The 25,755-nt window shown below is 40.5% G+C and overlaps 1 protein-coding gene across 3 annotated transcripts in view; it reads left to right on the forward strand.

The window, feature by feature from the left end:
• Positions 1-14,916: 14,916 nt before the first annotated feature.
• Positions 14,917-25,755, forward strand: part of LOC107593223 (protocadherin-18-like) — a 13,368-nt gene continuing 2,529 nt past the window's right edge. Inside the window, exons 1-4 of one of the 3 annotated variants that reach the window (XR_001610062.1) lie at positions 14,917-17,627; positions 17,940-18,028; positions 18,349-18,509; positions 19,274-20,185. Coding sequence is in view for 2 of the 3 variants with exons in the window: in XM_016282854.1 (XP_016138340.1) it covers positions 15,135-17,627; positions 17,940-18,028; positions 18,349-18,509; positions 19,274-20,016 (3,486 nt within the window). In the remaining variant the exon portion in view is untranslated. Of the gene's footprint in view, positions 17,628-17,939; positions 18,029-18,348; positions 18,510-19,273; positions 20,208-25,755 lie in introns of those variants that run through there. The other 2 variants (XM_016282854.1, XM_016282855.1) reach the window with 2 other exon arrangements.

Consider the following 25,755-nt stretch of genomic DNA (forward strand, 5'->3'; position numbering starts at 1 on the left):
CTCAAACTTTCTGCTATTTTAGATTTTCAAAGAACATTACTTTTTTTGTATGATTTATAAGCCGTTTTTCTCATGGGAACCAAAATATGTCTTCACAAGAACAAGGATTTTGGATATTGCAATCTTTGTGGGGACATTTTGTCCCCTTAACATAGGGTATACCTGAACCATAAACAAACAACCACAGAATAGAATTAACAGGTCTCTAATGTCAGGATTAAAAACAATCTATTCTAAAACTTTCATTTGAAAACGGTCCTATAATAACAAAATTACAGCAATAACTCCAAAGACAATAAAATAAACAAATTTAACCCAATTTAATCATTGAATGCTAACAGCAAAAATATATTTGGTAATTATCTAAGATTAACTCCATTAAGTGCTGGGGAAAGTTGCTGTATAATTCAATTAAAGCAGGTTTTTATCAAGTTCATTTCCCATGTGCAGGATGAAGTATGAGTAATTTTTTTTGTGCATGAGAGAAATATAAGAGCACTATTATGAACTACACCTCCATGTGATGACTTTATATTTGTTCATATTGTAACTGTGCATTAGTGATCAGCTTTATGTGTATACATTAAACTCAAATGAAAGAAAATAAATACTCTTTCTTATTCTATGGAAATCCATTTTTCTATTCACAATGAACATTTGTAATAAATACACATGCTGGGTATGAATGGGCCTTTATTCTTCACAATTTCTCTCATATGTACACTTGGCCTTTAAAATTCCAACTTTTTTATTTTAGTCATGAGACAACCACGTTAATCACTAAATGCAGCCAATGGCCTCCAGTGGACTAAAACACAAATCAGTAAGATTCAGACTGATGATAAATGCTCCCTCAACTGCCCTCTACTATCAGATCAGTGATATGCTATCCTTCAATCACCCCACAGATCCTGTGATCTCCCAAAGCGGGATTCCTTCCCTCTTAGCCTCCACTTGGCCAGTCCCTCCTCCTCCTTCCAAACATCATGTGCTTGGGATGGCTGACTCATCTTGCCCCTGACAGAGGGGAGGCCAGAAAAAAGAAAATGAAGGGAGTGTATGCATTCCTTGTACCATACAGTCAATGGTTCACCTCTCACATGCTTTGCATTTTTCTCATTGCCAGTTAATTTTTACTGTGCCCTCCTAGTGCAGTTTTACTAGATGTGTAAAGATAAGAAAACTGTTTGTATTCCTTGATTCATACCATTCAGTAAAGTTTCAAGCAACAAAGAAGACAAGGAATTTTCCACTGAGCTATTTTTGATGCCAATTCATGTCTTACGTTATGACTTTACACCGCTAAATAGTCATGCTTATATTAGATTCAACCCAAACTTCATTAACTACTTGTCCTCAAGTGGAACTAATCAAATTTTATCGAGGCCTGGGGAATTAATTCCGTTTCTCAACCAAAACAGAAACCAAGTGCTGCAATGAGACCACAAAAATTATCCTAAAAGCCTTGCAAACGTTATTTAAAGAAGATAATCAGTGGTACCATGTCAGTACAAAAATATAACTGCACTAAAGCACAACAGCTGGCTTTGTTTGGACATATGCTCATGGGTGCTCTAAGAGCAAGCGATGGCCTCTTTGGAAAAATAGGAATGTAGTGGTTGGTAGCTGGTTGCCAGAGTTACATCTCCCAGAAGGGTAGACGAATGGTATCACCATTCAGAATCCACAGATGTGCCATCAATTACTTTTGTTTGCTATTTCTTTCTTTCTATCTTTCATAGTAGACACACAAGCCCCTGACCTCACGTACACACTGGCCTGCAGAAGGTAAACCTTTTTTTTGTTGAGTTCAGCAGAAAAACCATAATATCCTTGTGGGCCCCTGACACAAGCCATTGAAAATCAGAAACAGAAAGAGAGAGAAAAACAAGGCCACAATAAGCTTCACACTTATTTAGGTCGCACGTGCATTTAGATTTTTGAGTTTGATTTTTTTAAATTACAACTTTAAAAAATAAATAAATAAATATAAAACCTTAAAGTCTTTAATTATCTTACATTTTTTAAGTCTTATAGTAATGGATATCATAAAATGATGCTTCGTTTAACCATTCTGATTCCATTAACAGTCTTTTTTAGTCAGCACCGATAGCCTAGTGGGCAGTGCGCCAACATACTATGGGCGCCCTGAGTTCGAATCCCGGCTTGAGGACCCCCCGCCCCCCTCCCACTTCATTCCCTGTCTCCTCTACACTGTCCTATTGTAATAAAGGCAAAAAAAGTATTTTTTTGTCCTTTCAGATGGAAAAGAAAAATTCAATTCTATTTCAATTTGAATTTTAAAACTTTTTTTGTGCGTTTTTGCAAAAGGCGCTTTTACTTTACTGACTTCAGTACATTTAATACTTCAGTAAATTTAGTACTTCTGTAAGACTCTACTGAGTTACAGTGAGCTATATGTGCTTGATTTCCTGAAACAATTGACTCATTGAAATGATTCATTCGAGAATCGGACTACATTAGTTGCACTATAAGTTTTTGATTCACTAAAAAGAACCAGCTCATAAGAACCATTCGTTTGAAAATCAGTCTGGTAGAGACTCAGACTCTACACTGGTCGAGTAGTTTTTTTTTTTTGATTCACTGAAAAGAACTGGCTCATCTACGTATTTGTTCTTTAAAATTGGACTTCAGCTTCACACATAGATGTGTACACATAGTGTATTTTTTAAACTTTAGTCTAGCTAGTGCTGTGTGTTCAGCTTCTCTAACACTCATAATTACACAATTAGCTCTTCATGCTCCAGATTAGGTAGAGTATTCCCATCCACACCACTGGTTGGTTGCATATGTGGAAGGAAGCAATTTTAATTTAGGGCTTGCTGGGCTGCATTTGGATGGAAGAAAACGATGTTGTGTTATTTGAATGTTCATTTTGATTGGTCAATTTTAGTTACGACTTTTATGTTGTCCACATCATCTAAAGTTCATGCAGTTAAAAAAAAAAGCAAAAAACATTTTACATTATGCATCTGAGTTGTACACATTAGTGTGTAAATATATTAAATAAAGAACTACTAAAGAGTATATTTCATTTTTATTATCCTAGGTCACCAAGTGAGCCAGAACAGCCACTGGTGCCCCATCAAAATAAAAGTGTGCATGACACCCCTGTATATGGATGAGTCTGTTTTGGTTTATAGACATCATGAAGTTTGAGCTTTTTCAGCCCGTTTAGTTATCACCAATAACTAAGCCTTGAGCGTGGTGTTATCACCCTCTTAATTACTAACAGAGCTATTTAAAAGCATTCACCAGCTATTCTTTCTTTTATTGTGACAAATCACAAATGCACAGCTTTGTTTCATTACAGCAGTCACAGCAGCCACATCAGCAAAAGCAAAGAGCAGAGAAACACATACATAAAGGCATGTAGAATAAAAAGTGAGTATTTGAACAGGAATTTAATGAAAGAGTGGCTTCCATTATTCCACAATAAACACTGTAGAATTCAGTGGTGCATCTCTGGATTTGAGATTTATAATCCTGAATTCATGCTCCAGTTCTTTCTGAAGTAAAAAAAAATAAAAAATAATAATAATAAACCTTAAAGGCTTCTTATGGAACACTTTTTGTGCACTTGAAACTATCGACACACAATCCAAGACTGTAATATTTTAAAAAGAAAAATGCAATTAAAAAAAGAAAAATTAAATAAAAACATGTTTTTTTAAACATTTCTCCAAAGTGAATGTCTATTTAAATCCTTAGTTAAGAATCCTCAGTAAACCATTCTCATCAAAGCTTATAATTTCAGTTAATTTTGTTTCAGATGTGACCAAAAGTAATGATCCGCCATGTGTTTTTCGGATTACTTGTAGCCAGGCACTATTGCATTGACAGGGTAATCAGCCAATCACAGCAACACTGAGGCACTGCCTCCTCTCACATGATATTTAGCATATATATTGCCATTATCCCCCTTCACATTCATGCCACACTTTGGTATCTCAAAGAGAACACAATGAGCTCAAAAGAGATAAAAGAGATGCTGCCTCCCTCCCATGGCTGTCAGACAGTGTTACTTAGGAAAAATTAGAGCTCTGTATTACTTCAGCAACGTCAATTATTTTCTCATTTGCTCTTCAGATAAAACACACCTGGTAGAAATGAATGTTTATAGGAACGAATCAAGTGATGAGAGGGAAGCACAGGGGAAAAAAAGAGTGAAAGAGTTCATTGTTCTTCATCTGATGGAGGAGAGCTTTGGTTTGTTTAGAGTAGAGTGGAATGGCCCACTCATGATTTAAGGAAAAGGGGGTGGGGAATGACGGGAGATGAGATACAGCTTCCAGACAATGTTCATCTACAAACACTTCCTATGAAAATATCCCCCTCTAACACATCTGTACCCCACTACGCATCCAGATGTGAGCGAGAATGAAAAACGACGAATGGCTGAGCAATGTAAACCACTGGAGAGAGTGAGAGGGACAGAAAAAATGCTGAAAAGATGCCGTCTGAAGACATTTGTGTTTGCAGTTTCCAGCTGGGAGTTCAGACAGCAGATTTTCTGGGTGTTCTTTATATGTGTTCTAAGAGAACTCGCTATGGATGCCCTGAGACTGGAATGGAGGAGAGTGGAGAGTTGTAATTATGCCTCCCCCTAAACAGCTTGTAGGCTGCGAGCCAGAGTGCCTTCTGTGAACTGCAATTGTGTGTGTGTGTGTGTGTGAGAGAGAGAAAGTGTGTATACCAGTGGGTCCGCCAGCTGGACAGATGAATCAAGGGCCTTTAATATCCTGTGGAGACCCTGTTAACACATAAGCATGTGTGCTCACATTCAGACACAGACATAAGTGTGTGTACTCTAATAACTGCAACCGATGCAAGTCCTGTTACCAAACAAAAAATAAAATTAAAATAAAAAATAAAATCCTCACTTTTTTGATGATAAATTGAGTGCAGGGAATATTGAGACATTTGAGATAAACTAAGGAACTTGAAGGAATATTTTGAGTTCAGTACAACAATTAATTTCAACTTGTCTCCCTTTTTTTTTTTAAAGCAAAAGTCCACGTTGCAGTGAGGCACTATAAATGTATGTGAATGAGGCTAATCTGTAAATGGTAAAACGTTCACTGTTTCAATATGATAGCCACATGGCGATCGAAGTAATTTCATTGTGAAAAATCTTTTCTGTGTAAACACTGCGGATGTAAAAAATTATGGAAATAACTTTACCGCTGAAATTATGTATACACAAGTATTGTATTCTCCAAAAACTGGTTCTGCGAGGGACAAGTTAAAATTAATTATTGTGGTAATCAACATTATTAATCCACAAATGATCTGATACTAGAACTTAACGACAGATGCAACACAAACAAGTGATGAACATTAAAATAACACATCCGAGACCGCATCGATCCAGATTGTTGTGCACTTGTTGGCCGGTTTGTGTGAGCCTGTGGGTGTGTATATACATATATATTCATAGACCTACTTTGTTAGGCACAGAAATCTGGAACTGTGCAACCCTCTCTCAGTTCTCCACCATATGGCAAGCATGGGACTTGGTGCATTGCAAGGGCCACAAGAGACAATAAGAGGGAGACAGAGAGAGATTGGTAGAGTTTACTTTGTGCAGTGTGTGTCTGTGTGTGATTGTGTGTCTGAGTGAGTGATTGAGTGAGCTGGAGACAAGGAGGGCGTTCTGGAATTGATTTATCACCGTTTGGAACAGGAGGGGTGTGTGTGCGTGAATGTGTGAAGGGATTGGACTTTTCTGAACTTGTGGCGTGCCAGACTGACAGGATACTTACTATGCTGTACCCTAGAGAAAGAGAGAGAGGCAGAAAGAGATAAAATGAAAAACAAGCTTTTAGATATTCACACAATTGAAATGATGCAACTCCATTCAAATCATTATTCCTGCATTATACATCACTGCTATACTAAATCTTACTAACCTAGATTTCAAACCTGTATGGCTTTATTCTGTGGAACACAAAAGAAGGTTTTTTAAATCTAAAAGGGGTCCAAACAACATTGGGCCTATTTCCTTTCATTGCATAAAAAACTAAACTTTTTCAAACATTTTTCAAATCTTCTTTTGTGTTCCATAGAAGAAAGAATGTCATACAGGTTTGGAATGACATGAAAGTGAGTAAATTATGACAGAATGTTTATTTTTGGAGGAACTTTCTGTTGAGTAACTTACATTTTAAACACAATATTGGCAATTTATGGTTACTGAAAGTTACCGCTGCAGCATGGATCAATGCACTAGTGGTGTTTAATTCCTGAATGATTCAGTGTTTTTAAACAAATCCGCTGAATAAAAGATTCAGTGACTAACTCAGACATTCCCTTGTTTTGCTTCTAAATAAATAAGAATTTTTTTAATGAGATTGGTTGAATGAATGATTCAGTGACTCACACACAAAGACAGTCATTGTTTTGTTCCTGAATTAATTAGCATTTTTAAATGAATCGGTTGAATTAATGATTCAGTGACTCACTCAATAAGATAGCCACTTGTATCATTCCTGAGTGAAATAGCGTTTTTTTTTTAAATCGTTTGAATGAATTATCCATAGACTTGAGTGAAAAAAGTGCTGCAAAATTTGAAATATCATTCATGTCCATAGCACAAATGTTGTGGAACAAGTTTCATTCCACAAGTTCAATGCTCATAATAATAGTACCACTATTAATTGCTAAACTGTCCACTGTATGCCCTGTGTCCGAATTTGCACTATAGGTTTATGAAAGTGGATTCTATCTCAGCCCACACTACCGTAATCTTCCATCTCTTCATCCTCAAGGGAGGTTACAAAAAGCTTCCCACTGCTCCCTCTCACATCATTACTGCGCTTTGAAAATAGAGAATCTAGAAAAAGCGTTTAATTCCAGACAAACTGATACATCATTGCACTTCTGTAGGCCACAAGGGCTCCATTGATTGGCTTGTTTTCAAAGCAGGGAAGGAAAAGTGAAAACTGAGCCACTCTTTTTTTTTTCTTTCTCGTTCCTCTTTCAGAATTCCTTTCATCTTCTTTAATCAACACTCTCTGATTTTGCTGAGCAATAACTGGAAATATTCATATTCTATTTTCTGTTATATGTCATTTATCATGCTTCATGTGCAATAGCTCTAAGTACTTTGAATGCTATAGCAATTTTGTACATTTTCACAGCTTTTCCAATAAAGCTTGCCTCTGAAATAGAGAGCAAGAGACAAAGGACATTATGCTACACTTTTTTTGGTTTTGGTCTATTTTCTTGTCTGTCGCTCAAATGCACAATTATTAGTCATGCCAATAAGGTGCATCAAAACTGAAACAGATACACATAGAAAGATTACACATTTTCCCAACAAAATGTCATCTTCTCATATTTATGAAGAGGAGCTTTTGTCCTTGTAATTCCACTACATCAATTCAACCTCTAAGAATTCATACTGCTAAAATGATACACTCATTAATTATTGAAAACTATCAAACTATTTGAGTAACATGACTAATGATGAGGAAGAAATATATTGATTTTCAAAGATGATGTTTCAGCAGTGAGACTGCTAATTACAATCACCCATTTGACAAACAAAAGACGTGCAACTCTCTAACTCGTTATTTCAAAAACACACAAGCTCATTAGTGATGAACATTCAACCCCAAAAGCAGCAAAGAAACGAGATCTAGTAGTTGTTGTCATTCAAATTAAACTGTACTCGTTTCCTCCCTTACACACACTGAGGAGAACAACAAAGGATAACAAGATCTTTCTAAATCCTTCATGTTAATGACTAGAAGTTTGCCCTAGCTTGACAAAAGAAATAGCGACCACGATGATGAAAAATCTCATGTCAGAGCTGTGTGTGTGTGCACGATTAAGTGATTCAGCAGCTTTTGTTCCTCACTCTTTCAGCCTGCTGTCCCTTTACTTTCAGGGTGTCTGATTGGCGGCTGAGTGGGAAGTCAAAGGTCATGTGAAGTCTGACAAAGAGCCCAGGCAAATACAAAAGTTACTAAGTGTGTCAGATTGGGAGGGGGTCCTGAAGGGGACCTCCTGCTTGGTCCCCTAACAAAGAACCATCAGCATGTGAACAGCCACGAGTGTCAGCACTCTAGTCCGCTGCTCCATCCCCCCACAGAGGGCCTCTCTCATGGCATGCCCTCTGTCTCTGCGGGGGGAACTCGCTGGATAGGTGTTAAATCACTGGCTGGCATAAGGGACCGTGTGTGATTTGGGGTAGGGGGTTTGCTAAATGCGACGGCCGCTCTGCAACAAAGAACAAACCAAAGTGTGCCTCTTGTTTTCTTTTAAAAAAGACACTGGGGAGGGATGGGGAACACAACATGAAATGTACAAGAGCACAGAGAATGTGAGTCGGTTAATTTGGCACTCAGATGTGAAGCTGATGGAACGTATCCAGCAAAGTTACAAATAAGGCTACTTAGTTGTGCGTCTCGCTTAAAAAAAAAGAGTCTCAGACTATGAAAACTATGTGACTACATTCCCTAGGCTGGTCACTGGTGGCCTTGAGTCACACTGTATTGAGAGCAGCTCTGTGCTGACCAGGGACAGAATGAATGAATGCCTCAAAGCCATTTAGCCTCTTAACAAATTTAGTGCTTAAACAATGCCATCCCAGCCCAATCCATTTCGTCATCCATCTTAAACCTGGAGTGCAGAATTAACGACCTCGCTTAATGACTGATAGCCAGAACCCACACGGTCCACTTATTAGCGCCACTGTTCACTTCTTAAGCTATTCAAATAAAGAGACTTGGCTTCTTTCTCTATTCTTCTGTGTTTCCCCCAGCTTCTTTAGTTACAGTGATGAGTCTCGGGGGTTGTTTGGGTTTGAGTCGACTGTCAACAAAGCCTTGAAACTACAGAAACTGGAGATCAATTGCTGGAGCTGTTCTTAATTATCAAACCCACACTCTGATTCAAGCTAATTGCCCATTAGCCAAACAATTAGCTAACTTGCTAACACTCACTAGTGATAAATGGATTGAGAAGATCCAGTAGGATTCCTGTAGGATAATGTGATATTCAGTTCTTCTGACATGAAAAAAAGTAATGTTTTTGTTTATTAAAGTTTATTTTTCTTTTTCAGCAAATATTTTGGCTGCAATAAGTCATACTGCAATTATGAATGAAATGTGGCTCTTAAGGTTTTAAGACTGTAATGTCTTAAATGTCTTTTAATGTATCAAAAGTGATTGCATGGCCAGAACCTCTTGTTTGCTCTAACTCTTGTACTGTGGACATTTAGAAAAACAAAGCAAAGCAAAACAAAACATATTCGATGTTGTTATTCTAAAAGTAAAACTATTTTAAAAAATGTGAATAGATTTGCATAGACACAAAGTGAATCAAACAAAAAGCAACTCAAAATTTGTTTTGGTCTTATACAGCTTTAGAGCAGCTTAAAAAAAATTCTCTAGCAGCAGCAGGATCTATATGGTATTCAATGACACATACTTTCCTGGATTTTCAAGCCTTAAAGCAACAGACACTGATTTCCTTCTAAATCCACAGAATGCCTGGACAGACAGATGGAATAATGCGTGAATATTACGAATGGACAGACAGACAGACGATGAAAGAGTGCTGAGGTTGGCACATATGCGCTCTCAAGCTGACCCGCAGCCAAAAAGTGTTTGGATTAGACGGAATGGGGAGACGATAACTTCCTCTAGCTATAAAATTATCCTCTTTACCCTCCATTGGAACCAGAAAGATAAACACACTCCCTGTTTTTATAGGTGTGCGTGTGTGTGTATGTGTCTGGAGTTTTAATTGAGAGATAGAGTTACTTGGCTTAACTCAGAGGGGGTTCTATCACTCTCTGGCTTTTACCATAAAGAACTTTTATGCAGGAAACCGTCTCAGGCGATAAAGCGGGAATTTCTGTTTTTATAATTAGCAAGGTGTTATTTAAAAATATGTCTGTTTTTTTCTTAGTTCATTAATGTATATGTTTCTCATTCATTGCTGATAAACAGTTTTCTAAAGACATATCCAACCCTTTTAGTGCATGTGGAACAATATTTTCTTTCTCTTGTAAATCACATTTAAACCCGCAGCGCTGAAGACATTCATTTGATACAAAGTGTATTCTGGGGGTGCAAATCTGAAGGCGAGAGTCTTAAACTGCTAAAAAATCCCAAAATAACATAAAGGGAGTGTGAGGAAGAAATCGGAGAGTACGAAAAAGAGAGTCGGAAAGTAGCGGGTAGAGAAAGTGGCTCTGTTTCTTTGTGTAAGGCGATCCTTCGCTCATAAGAGTTTCCACGGAAATCAGGCTGACATTGTGAACACGTGGCGCGCTGCTGTCCCAGGCTCCCCAAAAAAGACCCCCACACATCTGCCAAGCCAAGCAGACTGAGCAAAGCTGCAACAGAGGGAAAGAGGGAGGATTTAAATCTATTGCATACTGAATGAACCTCCTTCTGAAATATGTCACCTTTGAGCCCCCACATGCGCCAAAGTCACCGATGCCCCAGAAGTGTGCATGCCTTTGTGCGCTCCGAGAAAAGAAGTGTGTCGAGAAAAATGAACAATAGGTTGTTTCTCCCCCCATCTCCGGCACTGTCATGTTTTGTGAAGTCGTTCTCAGAAAAAGCCTTTGAACTAAAAAGACAAGTTATTCCTCCACGTTGAACACAAACACGGAGCGAGGAGGTTCCATTTGTCAATACACAGCTCTCTGATCAACTGAAGGAGAAAAAGAGTGAATTATTTCTTCTTGAAATCAGATAAGCAGTTCAAGCTAACCGAGCTATGATGATCAAAAACAGAAGAGCGGTGTTGGTGTGTTGTGAACTCTAAAATAAAAACAGAAGAGCATTTTCCGAACGTGACATCAGATAGCCGCAGGTTAGCGGCATACAGACTGAAGCAAGGTATCATTCGGCTACAAAAACAAGCGATCAGGTGACAAAGTAACAGCTGCCATACGGACGGGAATCGGCCTCTTACACACACTCTGTTGTGCAGACACACTCTTGCTCTGTCTTTTTAGGACAAAAATCAGAGAACAGAACATTCATGTTTTGTGGCTTGCGAATGTGAGCCGAGTTAGACTGAATATCAAACAGCTGCTCCTCTAAATGTTGGATATCTGTGTTTTTTGGTCAATTGCCAATGTGGGGCCAGTTCTTTCCTTGATTACTTTTCTGAGATATTAAAGAGAGTTCACCCAAAACTGAAAATGCTCTCATCATTTACTCACCCTCATGATGTTCCAAAGCTATGACTTTCCTCCTTAGGTGGAACACAAAAGAATATATTTTGCATTATTTTTGGCACACTGCAATCACAAAAAATGCAATCACAATGAGAGAGATGAAACTCAAGTGAACTTACATACTGCACTCTTTAAAAAGTCATACTGTATGTATATATAGAGCATTATCTGATGTTTGGTGTCAAGCTTATCAATGATAAGGGCAGATTATTGCTGATATATCTCTGATGGGCAGATAAAACAATCCAATCAGGATTCCCTGACTACGAGATGCTGACAACACACTTTTCTACAGTGATGCCCAGAAATGGCGCATATAGTGCAGAAAGAAGAGCAAGAGATTTCTAACTGTTTGGAACGCAATGAGTTGCTAACAAAACATTTGAATAAATCAGAAGTGATTTTCGTCCAAGACCTGTGCACAGGTTCAGCAAAGAACTCAGCAAAGAAGGGATAGTTTACCCAAACAATGCAATAAGTACCCTCATTTCTTTTGTGTAACATGAAGACGTTCTGAAAAATGCCTTGGTGTTTTTATGTCCATAGAATGAAAGCCAATGCGGTTCACTGTTGTTTTGAACCCCACTGACTTTCACTGTATGGAGAGAAACAGTTGAAACATTCTTTAAAATATGTGTGTGTGTGTGTGTGTGTGTGTGTGTGTGTGTGTGTGTGTGTGTGTGTGTGTGTGTGTGTGTTTCCTGAAGAAAAAGTCAGGCAGGATGACTATTTTTCTTGGTTTGTTCGAATTGGAATCTTTATTTTAGAGTGAACATGGAGATTGTGGGAGGGCAGATTTCTCTCCATGACTCATGTGGAAGAAATAAATCTTGCTCAAGTAAACAGAAAGTGCATGATTGAGATCAATAAACTATTTCTAAACAAACGCACGTGTGCGTACCTAATGTCCTGAGAATGTGTGTCCTATTGCGTAAATATCCAACTCTTCTTTGGACTCAACCCCCAAAATGTAAGACATGCTTTAATAAAGGTTTCATGACGGGCGCATGCCGAATGCTTGTGACCTGCCACGAGCCGAAAGAAAGGCAGCGGACAGAGGAAGTAAAATACGGCAGGGACGATTTGCAGAGCAAATAAAGAACGGTATGAGAAATAAGGAGGAGGGGAGTTGCCACACAGGCGGCAGATGCTCGCGTGCCTTTACAAACATCCACGGTGCCCTCTCGACCCGCGGCGCCGGAGCATTCCGCCGTGATTCCCCTCCTCCCTCTGCGCTCCGCTTCCCCACCGGTTTCCACGGCCCTTCTGCGAATTGCGACGTCCCACCTGCCATGCTCCATTGTGTGCGTGATCCTTTTTCATTTCAATGACAAAGTTAATTCCCCCACGCCCCCTCCCTATCCTCCAGCCCGGGGTGACTTTACGACCACAGCTTGAAAATGCATATCAAATCCTCCTGTCCACAAAAAAAAAAGCCATCTAATGAGAACATATGACGCCGCCAGATTTCAACACCCGCTCATATTGTAGGCCATGTATGCTTAATTGGGCTGCTGCTGTGAAACTATTTACCTGATTATAGCTTAACTACAGTCAACTGTTTGGTCACTTTACGAACAAAGTGACATGACGACGTTTTAAAATAAAAACGTGAAGATTCAATCAATAGTTTAAAATATGACTGCGTGATTTGGCTCTCATATAGGTTAGATGAGACAGCACAGAAGTGCACACAAAACATATAGGCTATTCGCTTTTTCAGATCTAGCTAGACTATCCCATGTATTTAATTCTAGTATGTAAATGGCATAAGTGATTACCATCACAAGTTTCTCATGCGCATCTGCTTGGGCACATGCTGCGTCTTTCCCTTATATGGCGTGTGAATAAAACCACCCACTTGTTTAAAACGCACTGACTTGAACTTCTTTGAGCATGAAATGTGATTAGCAAGCAATAATTACATTACATTTCGAGGAAGGCTTTCACACTAAATGTTTGCTTGCTGGATAAGAAACAGTAACTTGCATGAGTAAAACGCGTAACTTTATTTATGAGTGACAAACGCCTATGGTTTAGAAAGCTGTCATCTGCGCTTTGGCTCTCTGGGAGCAACCATTAAATGACAAATGCTATATGATGACATATTCTTGACGACATAATGAAAACCCTAACTAAAAATTTTTATTTTGCTTACAACAATCAGTGATTGATGGGATGTAGTCAGGGTCACTGCTGTGTTGAGCAGGTTTGAAGAGCGCAGCTTCAGACTTCAGCTGGCCCACGACAGATGGACAGCCACAGGTCACAGGACCGAATTTCAATGCAGTCTCACGGTGCATCTCCATACAGCACACTTTCTGTTGATCAGAACGCCTCTAGTATAAAAAATAGGAATCCACTGGAAATCTTACTGTTTAAACATGTAAAAAACTACTTTCATGTGCGCTGCAATTCCATGCCTAAACTAGGTAAAATGCAGGACGCGCAAAGGATCAGATGCATTATGGATAAACGTTCCAATGTCTTTATTTAATAATAAATAGACAGTGATTCCAGACAGCAGAAATTCCTGCTGTGTATCGCGAAAATGTGTTTCTCGCTGGACTGACTGATATAATTACTGGTTTGTGTTTTCTGGACGTTCAAACCAGATGGCCGTGAAACATTCAGAAGCTCATGTTTCCTTTTTGTTTGTGGGTGAACGCGCATAATGATGCTAATGCGGCAGAATCAGAGATGGTGAGTCGTAAAGTGGCATTGTGCACCGTGGGGGTGAGTGTGACCTCTGTGAGAAATCACATTGACTGAGAGTTAAGGGAGGTTGGGGGAATCCTTTTCAACGCGCGCGATTCGCCACGTGCGCAGACTCCTCCAGCTAGACACAATAGCGCGCTGATGTGCTCTCTGATATCCTCCAGTTACCCTTCATCCTCAAAACTCTAGCTGTGGTTTAGACTTTCAATAATAAAGTTCGCTGTAGATAAAAAAAATATAGTTTCAACTATAGCCTATGCTGTGTAGTAGTGCACTACATCGTAATTGCTAGCTGTTTGTACTTAATATCATAATATCATAACGATTTTTGATTAGTGTAATACGTACTGACATTATAAAAAGCTCATTTTCTGCCTTAAAGTGAAAGTGGTGCCAAAGTGACAGCGTGAAGTAATCGACCACTTTAATTAAAGTTAAATGTCAAAGACAACTACACTGAAACTCTAAAAACGAATCAAGTAAAGTAGAATCCACATACACTGTATGTTAAATGGATAGCTAACAAATATGTTATAACGATGAAAACATTTCTACAGTAGCAATTAACCTAAAGTGTGCCGTTGTGACACGAGAAACGTTGGTCTTGAATAAATGTGTCTTTTTTTCTATTGTTATGGCACACTTCTGAAACTCTGTCCTCCTCATGGCAAGATCTGCTTGCCAGCTCCACCTCAATCACTGCTCTTTCTTTCCTTCATTCTGCCTTTTCATTTCTTATCGTTTCTTTTCTTTTCTTTTCTTTGCTTTTCTTTTCTTTTCAGGGATGTACAGCCGTGGGGCGAGGAGGGGTGCCTGGAGTTTGGAGAGGGTGGGGGCCAAAGTCTGAGGTGGGCTAGGGGCCAGTCAGTGTTCTCAGAGTCACACACAGAGCAGACACACACACACACACACACAAGGAGCTGCGCCTCCCACACACCCGCGCACCAACTCACACACAGTCAGACGCAGAGGAAAGTGGATGTGTGCAGCAGCATTACTGCGTCCTGATGCTTTCTCCGAGGCGCTGAAAAGCACACAGAGGGAAAGTGCGTGTTCCTCGACTTCATATGCATTTTGCTTGAAATCTATGCACAACATCTGAGGATTTATCATGCTTTAATTTACATCGAACAATCCACCAGCCAGTTTTCTCTCTGCGTGGAACAATACTTTGCGCACGGCTTCAAAGATGGGAACAACTAAACACTCCAGCGACAGGAATGTACTGTTTTGCAAGACCCTTCTGAAACTTATACTTCTGGCGGCCGTTGCGCACAACGTTTCGGGGAAGACTTTAAAATACAAAGTTTTGGAGGAGCAGAGAGTAGGCACGGTGATCGCCAGACTGAAAGAGGATGTAGCCGGTATCTTATCCAAACTCCCGAGCTCAGTGTCCCCGCGCTTCCGCGCGATGCAGAGAGGCAGCACCCCTCTACTCTCCGTGCGCGAGGAGGACGGAGAGATCAGCATCGCCACCAAAATCGACCGCGAGAAGCTTTGCGAGAAGAACTTAAACTGCACTATCGAGTTCGACGTGATCACGCTACCCACGGAATACCTCCAGTTGTTTCACATTCAAGTGGAAGTGTTGGACATCAACGACAACGCTCCGCAGTTCTCGCGCGCCATCATCCCCATAGAGATATCAGAGAGCGCGTCTGTGGGCACACGTTTCCCTTTGGATAGTGCGTTGGACCCGGATGTCGGGGAAAACGCGCTACACACCTACTCCCTCACTCGGAATAACTTTTTCAAAATCGATATCAGGACGCGTACGGATGGCGCAAAATACGCGGACCTTGTTGTGATGAGGGAACTTGACAGGGAAACACAATCCAGCTACCAACTACAACTCACAGCGTCAGACTCTGGCGTGCCGCCGAAATCTGGCTCAACTCTGCTTAAAATCAGCATATCTGATTCCAACGATAATAGCCCGGCATTTGACGAGCAGGCTTACGTGGTCAACCTCCTGGAAAATTCACCACTGGGGACGTTACTAGTGGACCTGAACGCCACAGACCCGGATGAAGGCAATAATGGCAAAATAGTGTACTCTTTCAGCAGTCACGTGCCACCAAAAATCTTAGAGACCTTTAAAATTAACCCAGATAATGGCCACATCACTCTGATAAAGAAAGTTGACTACGAAACCACTTCTTCGTACGAAATAGATGTGCAAGCTCAGGATATGGGTCCCAACTCTATTCCAGGCCACTGTAAAATAATCATCAAAGTGGTTGACGTCAACGACAACAAGCCAAAAATCAACATCAACCTTATGACTCAGGGCAAAGAGGAGGTGGCCTACATCTCAGAGGCCTCCCCTGTCGATACCTTCATAGCATTAGTGCGCATCGATGACAGCGACTCAGGTCTAAACGGTGAGGTTGTGTGCCGTCTCCATGGCCACGGGCATTTTCGCTTGCAGAAGACCTACGAGAACAACTACATGATTCTCACTAATGTGTCTCTGGACCGTGAGAAACGCTCTGAATATAGCCTGACGGTAATCGCTGAAGACCGCGGATCACCAAGCCTATCCACCATCAAACACTTCACGGTGCAGGTGCAAGATGAAAACGACAACCCTCCACACTTCGAAAAGAGCCGATATGAAATCTTCAAGTCTGAGAACAATTCGCCCGGGGCATACCTGACTTCAGTGGTGGCCACCGACCCAGATTTGGGCTCTAATGGTCAGGTGACCTACTCAATTGTGGAGAGCCAGGTTCAAGGTAGCTCTATTTCAACCTATGTGACCATTGACCCATCTAATGGGGCTGTGTATGCTCTCCGAAGCTTTGATCGGGAAGAGGTCGGCCGGCTTTCGTTCACTGTGCAGGCGCGGGATGGCGCGGGCCCGGCTTTTCTGAGCAGCAACACCACTGTTTTGCTCACTGTACTAGATGAAAATGACAACCCACCTATCATTGTTGCTCCACAACTAATCAACCACACAGCTGAGGTGCCACTATGGCGGCACGCCGAGCCTGGTCATCTGGTGACAATCATCAAGGCGACAGATCGTGATGCAGGGGCCAACAGCGAGCTAACTTGCTCCATCGTCGGTGGTAATGACGAGGGACTCTTTGTCATTGAACCACGCAGATGTGAGTTACGAACCAACGGAAGTGTGGAGGCCTCGGGGCGTGAGGGATTTGATCTCGCAATCCTGGTGCAAGACAGAGGGGCGTCAATTCGTCTCTCAGCGAGGGCTGTTCTGCACATTAGCCTGCGGGACTATCCAGAAAGCTACTCCCTGAATCCTTCAGACATGAACAACCAATCGACTCTAGACGTGTCTATGATCATTATCATCTCCCTTGGTGCCATCTGTGGCGTGCTTCTCATTGTTATGGTAATGTTCGCAACCAGGTGCTCGAGAGAGCAGAAGGACCCAAGACATTCCTATAACTGCAGAGTGGCTGAGTCTACTTACCAAAACCATCCCAAAAAACCTGCCCGGCAGATCCACAAGGGCGATATCACTTTGGTCCCCACGGTTAATGGGACCCTGCCTGTGAGGGCCCATCCTCGCTCCCCTTCGGCCTCACCTGCTCCAGAGAGCCGCCAGAGCCACCACAGCCGCCAATCACTCAACAGCCTGGTCACCATCTCCTCCAATCACGTGCCAGAGAACTTCGCCCTAGAACTCGCTCATGCCACACCACCTGTCGAGGTAAAATAACTGTTTTCAATACGAATTCAATGTGAACTGTTAAATCTTGACTATTTAATCCCCCCTAAACTTGTTATAATATTCAATGTTTATTTTATTTATAGGATGTTTATTTGTATATCCATAGATTGTTTCATCATGCATAAGTTTCCATCCATATCATTCCCTCATTCACCGCCCCCCCCCCATCACCACCATGGTTTGTCTGTATTTGTGTTGGCTTGCTGTCTGGTCTGCCATTATTCATTTTTTATTTCCATTTTTTCTTTCTTTATTTGTCCCCCGCCCTGTTTCTTTTCTTTTTGGCTATAGCAAGTCTCACAGCTTCTGTCCATACTTCATCAGGGCCAGTACCAACCCAGACCCAGTTTCCGTGGCAACAAATACACCCGGAGCTACAGGTAACCAATCACACTTCAGCCTGTTGCCACCTTTACAGACCATCCTACAGGGGGTTTAAAGTTCTAGTCGTGAGAGTCTGGACACCCTGCAGTACTTAAGTAACAGATGCTGACGATATATGACAGCCTCATCAAGTCAACTGCCCTTTGAATAAAGTCTTTTTTTGTTTATGCATAATTTGCTCGCCCTTAAGAGGCTCATTTCATACTTTTCACATCGCCAGTGAATTAAAAAGTCAAAAAATATATGAATGATAATGCATAAACCGAAACTGAGTCAAAGTTATTGTTATAACTAATTGTCTATTCTTTGTTTCTAGGTATGCTTTGAATGAGATGGATAAGTTCAGCCTAAAGGACAGTGGAAGAGGAGATAGTGAGGCAGGAGACAGTGATTGTGAGATGGGGAGGGAGTCTCCTCTGCTTGGAGAAGGCTTCAGTGAGCTCTTCACTCCTGATGGACATCACCGACTGCATCCAAGTAAGCAAGAGAGTGAGATGTTGAAGAAGAGTGCTTGATTTCATAATATTTGGGCATACCTGTTTAAAAAGTTAATTGCTCACACTGGACAGCATCATATATATGCATTTAATGAAGTATGTGACACACACACATATATAAAAAATACATAATACAATGACTATATCCTTGATTTTGAACATTTATACACATTTACAATCTCTCTCTTGAACATGAAACACCTCAATAGCGCCAGTACTCTGATAATATAATTTATTGGAGAAAATCATGATTTCTGATGGAAAAATATGCATAGATGATCTATAACACAATCATTACTGTGAATAGAACAAGAATTGGTTTGTATGCTGGGATGGGCCATTGATTTCTGTAAATCAGCATGTTTAATCTTTCATTCTCTGCATGAGAGAGAGTGGGCTAAATGAAGGCCTGTTTTGCAAATGCACCAGATTGGGCATTTATTAACTCTAAGATGTATTATAAATGGCCTTTCAAAATTAATGGCGCTATAATCAGCCCCTAGAACATGAATGAGTAATGCCGAACATGTTTAATGAGCACTATAAGTTGGCATATTTGATTTGTTTTGCATAGTCTCTAGAAAACAAAGCTGGGTCGGCTGAAGCTGGAAATATTTTGTTTAGTCATTTGGCTTCCAATTGATGTATTTGACTAGTTAAGGGCGTGTGCAGTTTTGCATGCTTTGCCAGAAAACACCAATCATTAACTAACCTCTTCCATCAATGCTTTGGTTTTCACCATAGCGATGAAGCTGTGCACCGAAGAGTGTCGTGTCCTCGGTCACTCTGACCAGTGCTGGATGCCCCCGTTGCCTTCCCCAGCCTCCTCTGATTACCGCAGCAACCTCTACATCCCTGGAGAAGACCCTCAACAGAAAGCCACCCCTGAAGCACCACAATCTGGCGAGTCAACTCTGAGGAAAAAGAGTTTCTCCACATTCGGCAAGGAGAGCGAGGAGGGAGAGGGGGAGGCAGGTGATGGGGAAGACCTGTGCGGAACAACTTCTCTGCTGTCTGAAATGAACAGCGTGTTCCAGAGGCTCCTCCCTTCCTCGTTGGATAATTACAACGAGACTAATGAAACTGAAAAGGTAACAGCCTGCGCCACGGGGGTGGGATCGTTGGAAAGAAGGAAGGGCCACTTACCTGGTAAACCAAGCCCTGCAACTTATCAGCAGAACGTGGCCGTTTGGGCCGCTAATACGCATTTCCAAAATCCCGGACATGGCCATGCCCCTGCTAGTCACATGACAGCCCTGGTGGCTCCGCTCCCTACCCCTCTGCCAGCTCCCATGGCAGCATCAGCTTCCTCTTCAAAATGGCTGCCCGCGATGGAGGAGATTCCTGAGAATCATGAGGAAGATGAGTTAGAGTCTGTACTCGGGCATCTGCACGGCAAGCGCTGCGACAGTCGCAGCGAAATTATGGATGCCAGCGAGCTGGTTGCAGAAATCAACAAACTCCTTCAAGATGTCAGGCAGAGTTAAAGACTAACGCTTAAACTCTTCCTTCCGCTCTCTACGATAAAGTAAAACATTTTTATATGAGAGCGAGGAGGAGGAAGATACGAACAGGAAAACACAGAGACCTGCAATTGTCGTTAAAGTTGCATTTCTGGATGTTATGTGTTTTGTGAATGCTAATTATCCAAATGATGTTTGTATTTTCTGTTTTTTGGCCACAGTGTACACAATGTGAGTTTATCAAAGTTTATCTTTGTATTTTAAAAATACAATTTGTAGTCTTTATATTTATATGTGTATATACCTAAGTTAAAAATGTACATAAAGCTATCAGATTTCTATTTTTATATATGCATGTTGGGAAAGTAATCAAAATCAACATGCCTTGGTGTAAATATTCTTATTTATGAAAAAGGTTTTCTTTTCTTTATCTTTTCAGTGGTATTGTTATATATGAGCATACTATAAGTTCATGAATATTATTGAGTATGTGATATTTGGTGGGGTGGGACAGGTACTGAAAGCATGTTTTTGGGGTGGGAGTGGTATTTATTATGGTGTATTCTTTGTGTCAAGTTCTGTTTTGCGTTAAACAAATGACAAAATAAAGAGAAATGCAGATATGTCACACATACACATCTGGTTTGACTCTTTGCTTTGACGTTTCACTGTTTATATTGCCATATTCTTGTTTTAAATTTGTACGTTTGTGGGCATAAAAATGGTCCTCCAGTAAATTACAGTATGTGGTACTCCATTTAGTTTTAATGTTCCTGAAATATCCAGTAAAATGGGAGTGTGCAGTTGTGTTCCTCCTCCTCACAGACAGATCTGGAGAGCAGCCTTGCGGGGGAAAATAGCCATTTTTAGTCTCTCTCATCTACGCTGCACTCGTTATGAGCGCCCCCTACTGACTGAAAGAGAATATTTCATTAAAGCTTGAAAGGATTCAACCAGTGAGAGAATATTGCAAACAGAGATGAGTCAGGTAGAAAAAAGGAAACACGATCGTTTTTGTCCTCAATATAAGACAGTAAGACGTAATGTAAAGTTACGATGCATAATAGGTCACAAAAGCACAAAGAAGGATATTTCACATAATGTGATCACTGTTGGAGATATGAGATTAATTGTTCTAACTACAGCCTCCTAGAGGCGAGATAGCTGAACAGCAGCCACATAATACCTAATCTCTCTCTATCTCTCTCATCACCATAACACAACATGACAGGAAGACGTAAATAATTTCATTTTATTTTGTTATTTTTTTTAAGCATCAAGCATTTAAGTTCAGCCATTCAACCCTGTTATTGTAAAGTGAGAGGGGGAAAAAAACGCTGCTCAAAATAATTGTTCCCCCTCAATTTTAAGAACTTTGTTTTTATTAACTATAAGGCAACATTTGGTCACTAACTATCGATCGAGTGTCACCCTCATTTGGGCTAAACTTGCAATTCTGTTAATATACCACCATAGCCTTTATTATTATTTTTGTATATTTCATTTGGTTATTTACTTACTGTGAAAGACAATTGCAAAAAACCTAAATCATGCTTTTAAACTTTATGTAAACATCTTGCAAATTTGAGCAACAGGATTAAAACATTTGCAATTGAAAGAATGGAAATAAAATAACTTGCATAATATTCTGTTTGACCTCCAGCGGATGATGATTTTCTGATGGTTAAGCAGCTCCTTTCTAACACCATATTCAGAAGCCATATTTTGTATCTTACTTGTGAAATTCTGCCTTTCTCAGTATGTATTTATACAACACACATTTCAGAGCATTTTAAAGTTGTAAAATCATTTTGTGTTAAAATTACTCAGGAAATAGCTGATAAACAGTTTGGAGTTGTAATTTACCTTGACCTTTTTCATTGTGTTTTCATTATGTACCAATAACCAGGTTTACTTTTCTAGTAACATAACAAGTGTGTTGAAATTATGCAAAACTAAATGACTAAAACTAAAACTAAAGACAGGAATGACTGAATGTGAGGTGCTATTTTGTAAGCGAAGAATTTCCAAACTCAAAGAAAATGTGAATCTTTTGCTCCTCCTATTTGAACAGTTGAAGCAAGAAAATAACAACTTCTCTGAAAGCTCATTTTGACATACAGAAATTGGCCTTGACTTTCAGCTAAAAAAAAACTATGCTACCTTCCATCTCCTTCTCTCCCAGAGACTCTCACTCTTTTTATTCACACACATGCATAATCCTGTAACTTCTTTACTTATATGAGAAAACAGCGTGCTGTAGCCCTTAGGACTCTGAGCGGACCTAATCTGCCTAATTTTGCCATCTTTTCTGCATTGTAATTCAATTCTACAGTAAACTTTTATTTCTTTAAATGAATAATTCATTCTGTTTCTTCTTTCCCTCTATTTTTTTGCATCTGGATAAACGTGCCAAGTTACAACACACATCACATACAAAGCCATGTCACTCACGAGAGCACTTGTCACCAAGCAGGTTGGTGAATTGACATAATTACTGAGGTGAGTTTCTGATTAGCTTGCGGTGGAGTTGAGAGTGTAGATTCATGTCTTTCTCTTCATCTCTCACGTCTCTACTGCTAAAAATACACCTGTCTCCTTCTTCCATCATTTCAAGTCCTGAGGATAAGTCTGCCAACAGTCTCTTATCATTATCACTTTGTGTATATGTGTGTGATCTAGGAGCTGCAATAACTGTGGGTGATTGTGAGTCTTTTAGAGACTGAAATAGGTTTTCGTCTTATTTGCTTCCTGAAAAGTACAAAATTACACAAAGACATCCTTTGGTTTTCTCTCCTATATTTTTCTATTTTCGCTCTCCCCTCGTATCTCTCAGGTGGAACATATTTCATGACCAAATGCTTTCTCCCATGATGCATTATAAAAACACCAAAACATCTGTGGCTCTTCAGTGCAGCTGCTGGCCAGAGTGCCGCCGTATGTGTCTGTGTGAGTGTACATGTGTGCTTTTGTGCTGTTTGTCTGTATAAATGACACTTTTGGTAGCCAGCCAGCTTTTCAGTAAAGCATGACGAATTACAAGAATGGCATGAGCTGGTCTGTTTAATGGTCTGGAAGTGCCAGTGACTGATTTGTGTCTCTTTTAAGGTGTACACGTGCCATCCTAGCATGACAACCAGTCCCAACGGACTTTCTTTCTTCTGCGGAACACAAAAGAGTATATTTTGTAAAATGTCGGTGTGCTATTTATTCATACAGTGAAAGTCAGTGGGGTCGAATGTTGTTTTGGATTCTTGTGACTTTCATTATATGGACAAAAGCAGTTAAAAACATTCTTCTAAATATCTTCTTTTATGTTCCACTGAAGAAAGAAACTCAAACAAGTTTGAAATGACAACATTTTCATTTTTGGGTGATCTATCACTTTAGCTTGTTTATATACTGAATATATTTCAAAATGAAAGTTTCGAAATGTCAGAATGCAGTATTTAAATAACATCAGATTAAGTGTTTGCTGTAAACAAACTGGTTGCCAATAACTGCTTTAAGAACTAAAAAATGTCTTTATCCATTAAAGCATCCATTCATTTCTAAACACAGATATTTTTTTATTCTCCGTCAAATGAACAAGAGCAGACTTGGCATTTTAAATTGGCTCATTAATTCTTGTCTAATAAGTGTGCATATTAATGTAGAGCACTTGAGCCAGAAAGGTTGCGGCGTCTTCCATTCCAGCTTTTGGGGTCATATGTGTTCAAAGATCTTTTACGATAAACAGATTGATAAATAGTTTAGTTACATACTCATTTCCGACCTCTGTTCCGGAACATAAAAGTATGTTTATGATCATTAATTTAATGAGAATTGAGAGAACGTCTATCAGAGTTATCATTGTGGGTTCCCCTTCAGGAACTCGAGCTGCGTCGAGTCGCTTTGGGAACGCCCTTGCGTGACCGCGTTCTGAAGCACGTGTCAAATCCGTCCAATGGAGCAGCGAGACGTCACGAGCAGGGTGACGTAACACACTATCATTGGACATTAAGAGTTTCACTTAACTTTTGACAAATTACAGCTAGTTATACGTAGTAATAGTAGTCATTGATGCCAGGTACACTCAAAAAACTACGTGTCACTAGGTCAACCTTTAAAAGGTTCACAGCCTTAAAGGGTTAGTTCACTCAAAAATGAAAATTAGCCCATAAATTACTCACCCTCAATGCATCCTAGGTGTACATATATGACTTTCATCTTTCAGACAAATCCAGTCGGAGATATATAAAAAATGGTCTTTGATATTTCAAGCTGTTTAATGCCAGTCAGCGGGTGTTGCATTGCTTCAGTCCAAAAGAAGTGAAATAAAAAGCACCCATCCATAAAAAAATGGCTCACACGGCTCCGGGGGGGTGAACAAAGGCCTCCTGCAGCGAATCGATGCATTTTTGTAAGAAAAATAACCATATTTAAAACGTAATAATCAATTTAATCTAGCTTGCGCCCACTGTTATAAACGGAAGCAGTTCCGGGAGGATGACGTATCAGGTCGGCTTTGAAGTGATGGACGCGGAATCGCAGAGGAGAGATCAAAAGAAAACAACGGTCACGAATTAGCAGTACAAAACGAGGATTGGTAAAGAAGAACGTCAGAGGATTTCGATATAAGCCAAGAGGAGACTGGTTTTCCCTTTGCTAAAGTAAGGAAACTTTGCAACTTTGCTTCCTGTTAACAAACGTTGGTTTTCACGAGATTCACCAGCGAATGCGTAATGCCGACCTCAAACGTCATGCTGTCATGCTCCCTTCCGTGTACAACTGTTGGCGCAAGCTACATTAAAGTGATTATTACATTTTGAATATGGATATTTTTCTTACAAAAAAGCATCGATTCGCTACAGGAGGCCTTTGTTCACCCCCCAGAGCCATGTGAGACACTTTTTTATTGATGGGCGCTTTTTATTTCACTTCTTTTGAACTGAATGCAATGCAACACCCGCTGACTGGCATTAAACAGCTTGAAATATCAAAGACCATTTTTTATATATCTCCGACTGGATTTGTCTGAAAGATGAAAGTCATATATGTACACCTAGGATGCATTGAGGGTGAGTAATTTATGGGCTAATTTTCATTTTTGAGTGAACTAACCCTTTAAGGCTGTGAACCTTTTAAAGGTTGACCTAGTGACACGTAGTTTTTTGAGTGTACCTGGCATCAATGACTACTATTACTACGTATAACTAGCTGTAATTTGTCAAAAGTTAAGTGAAACTCTTAATGTCCAATGATAGTGTGCAGAAACGTCTCTAGGTTACGTATGTAACCATGGTTCCCCGAGGGAACGAGACGCTGCGTCGAGTCGCTTTGGGAACGCCCTTGCGTGACTGCGTTCTGAAGCACGTGTCAAATCCGTCCAATGGAGCAGCGAGACGTCACGAGCAGGGTGACGTAAGCACCAGAAAGCATAAAAGCACATCCGGCCGGGCGCAAACCAGCTTCGATGAAGTAGCGCCTGCAGGGATGCAGGGAGTATGGCAAAGAGACGCAGCGTCTCGTTCCCTCGGGGAACCATGGTTACATACGTAACCTAGAGACGTTCCCCTTCAGGAACTCGAGCGGCGTCGAGTCGCTTTGGGAACGAGAATACCCACTGCGCCATACTACCAAGTCCCTGCCTGTGTGTGTGTCCTATGAGCACATCACGAAGAGAGAACTTGGGAACCTGGGGTAGAAGCCAGGTCTAGGTTGTAAAAGCGGACAAAAGTGGGTGGAGAGGACCAGCCCGCCACAGCACAAATGTCCTGCAAG

This window comes from Sinocyclocheilus grahami, unplaced genomic scaffold, assembly GCF_001515645.1.
Source record: "Sinocyclocheilus grahami isolate Dianchi unplaced genomic scaffold, SAMN03320097.WGS_v1.1 scaffold167.1, whole genome shotgun sequence".
Taxonomy (NCBI): Eukaryota; Metazoa; Chordata; class Actinopteri; order Cypriniformes; family Cyprinidae; genus Sinocyclocheilus; species Sinocyclocheilus grahami.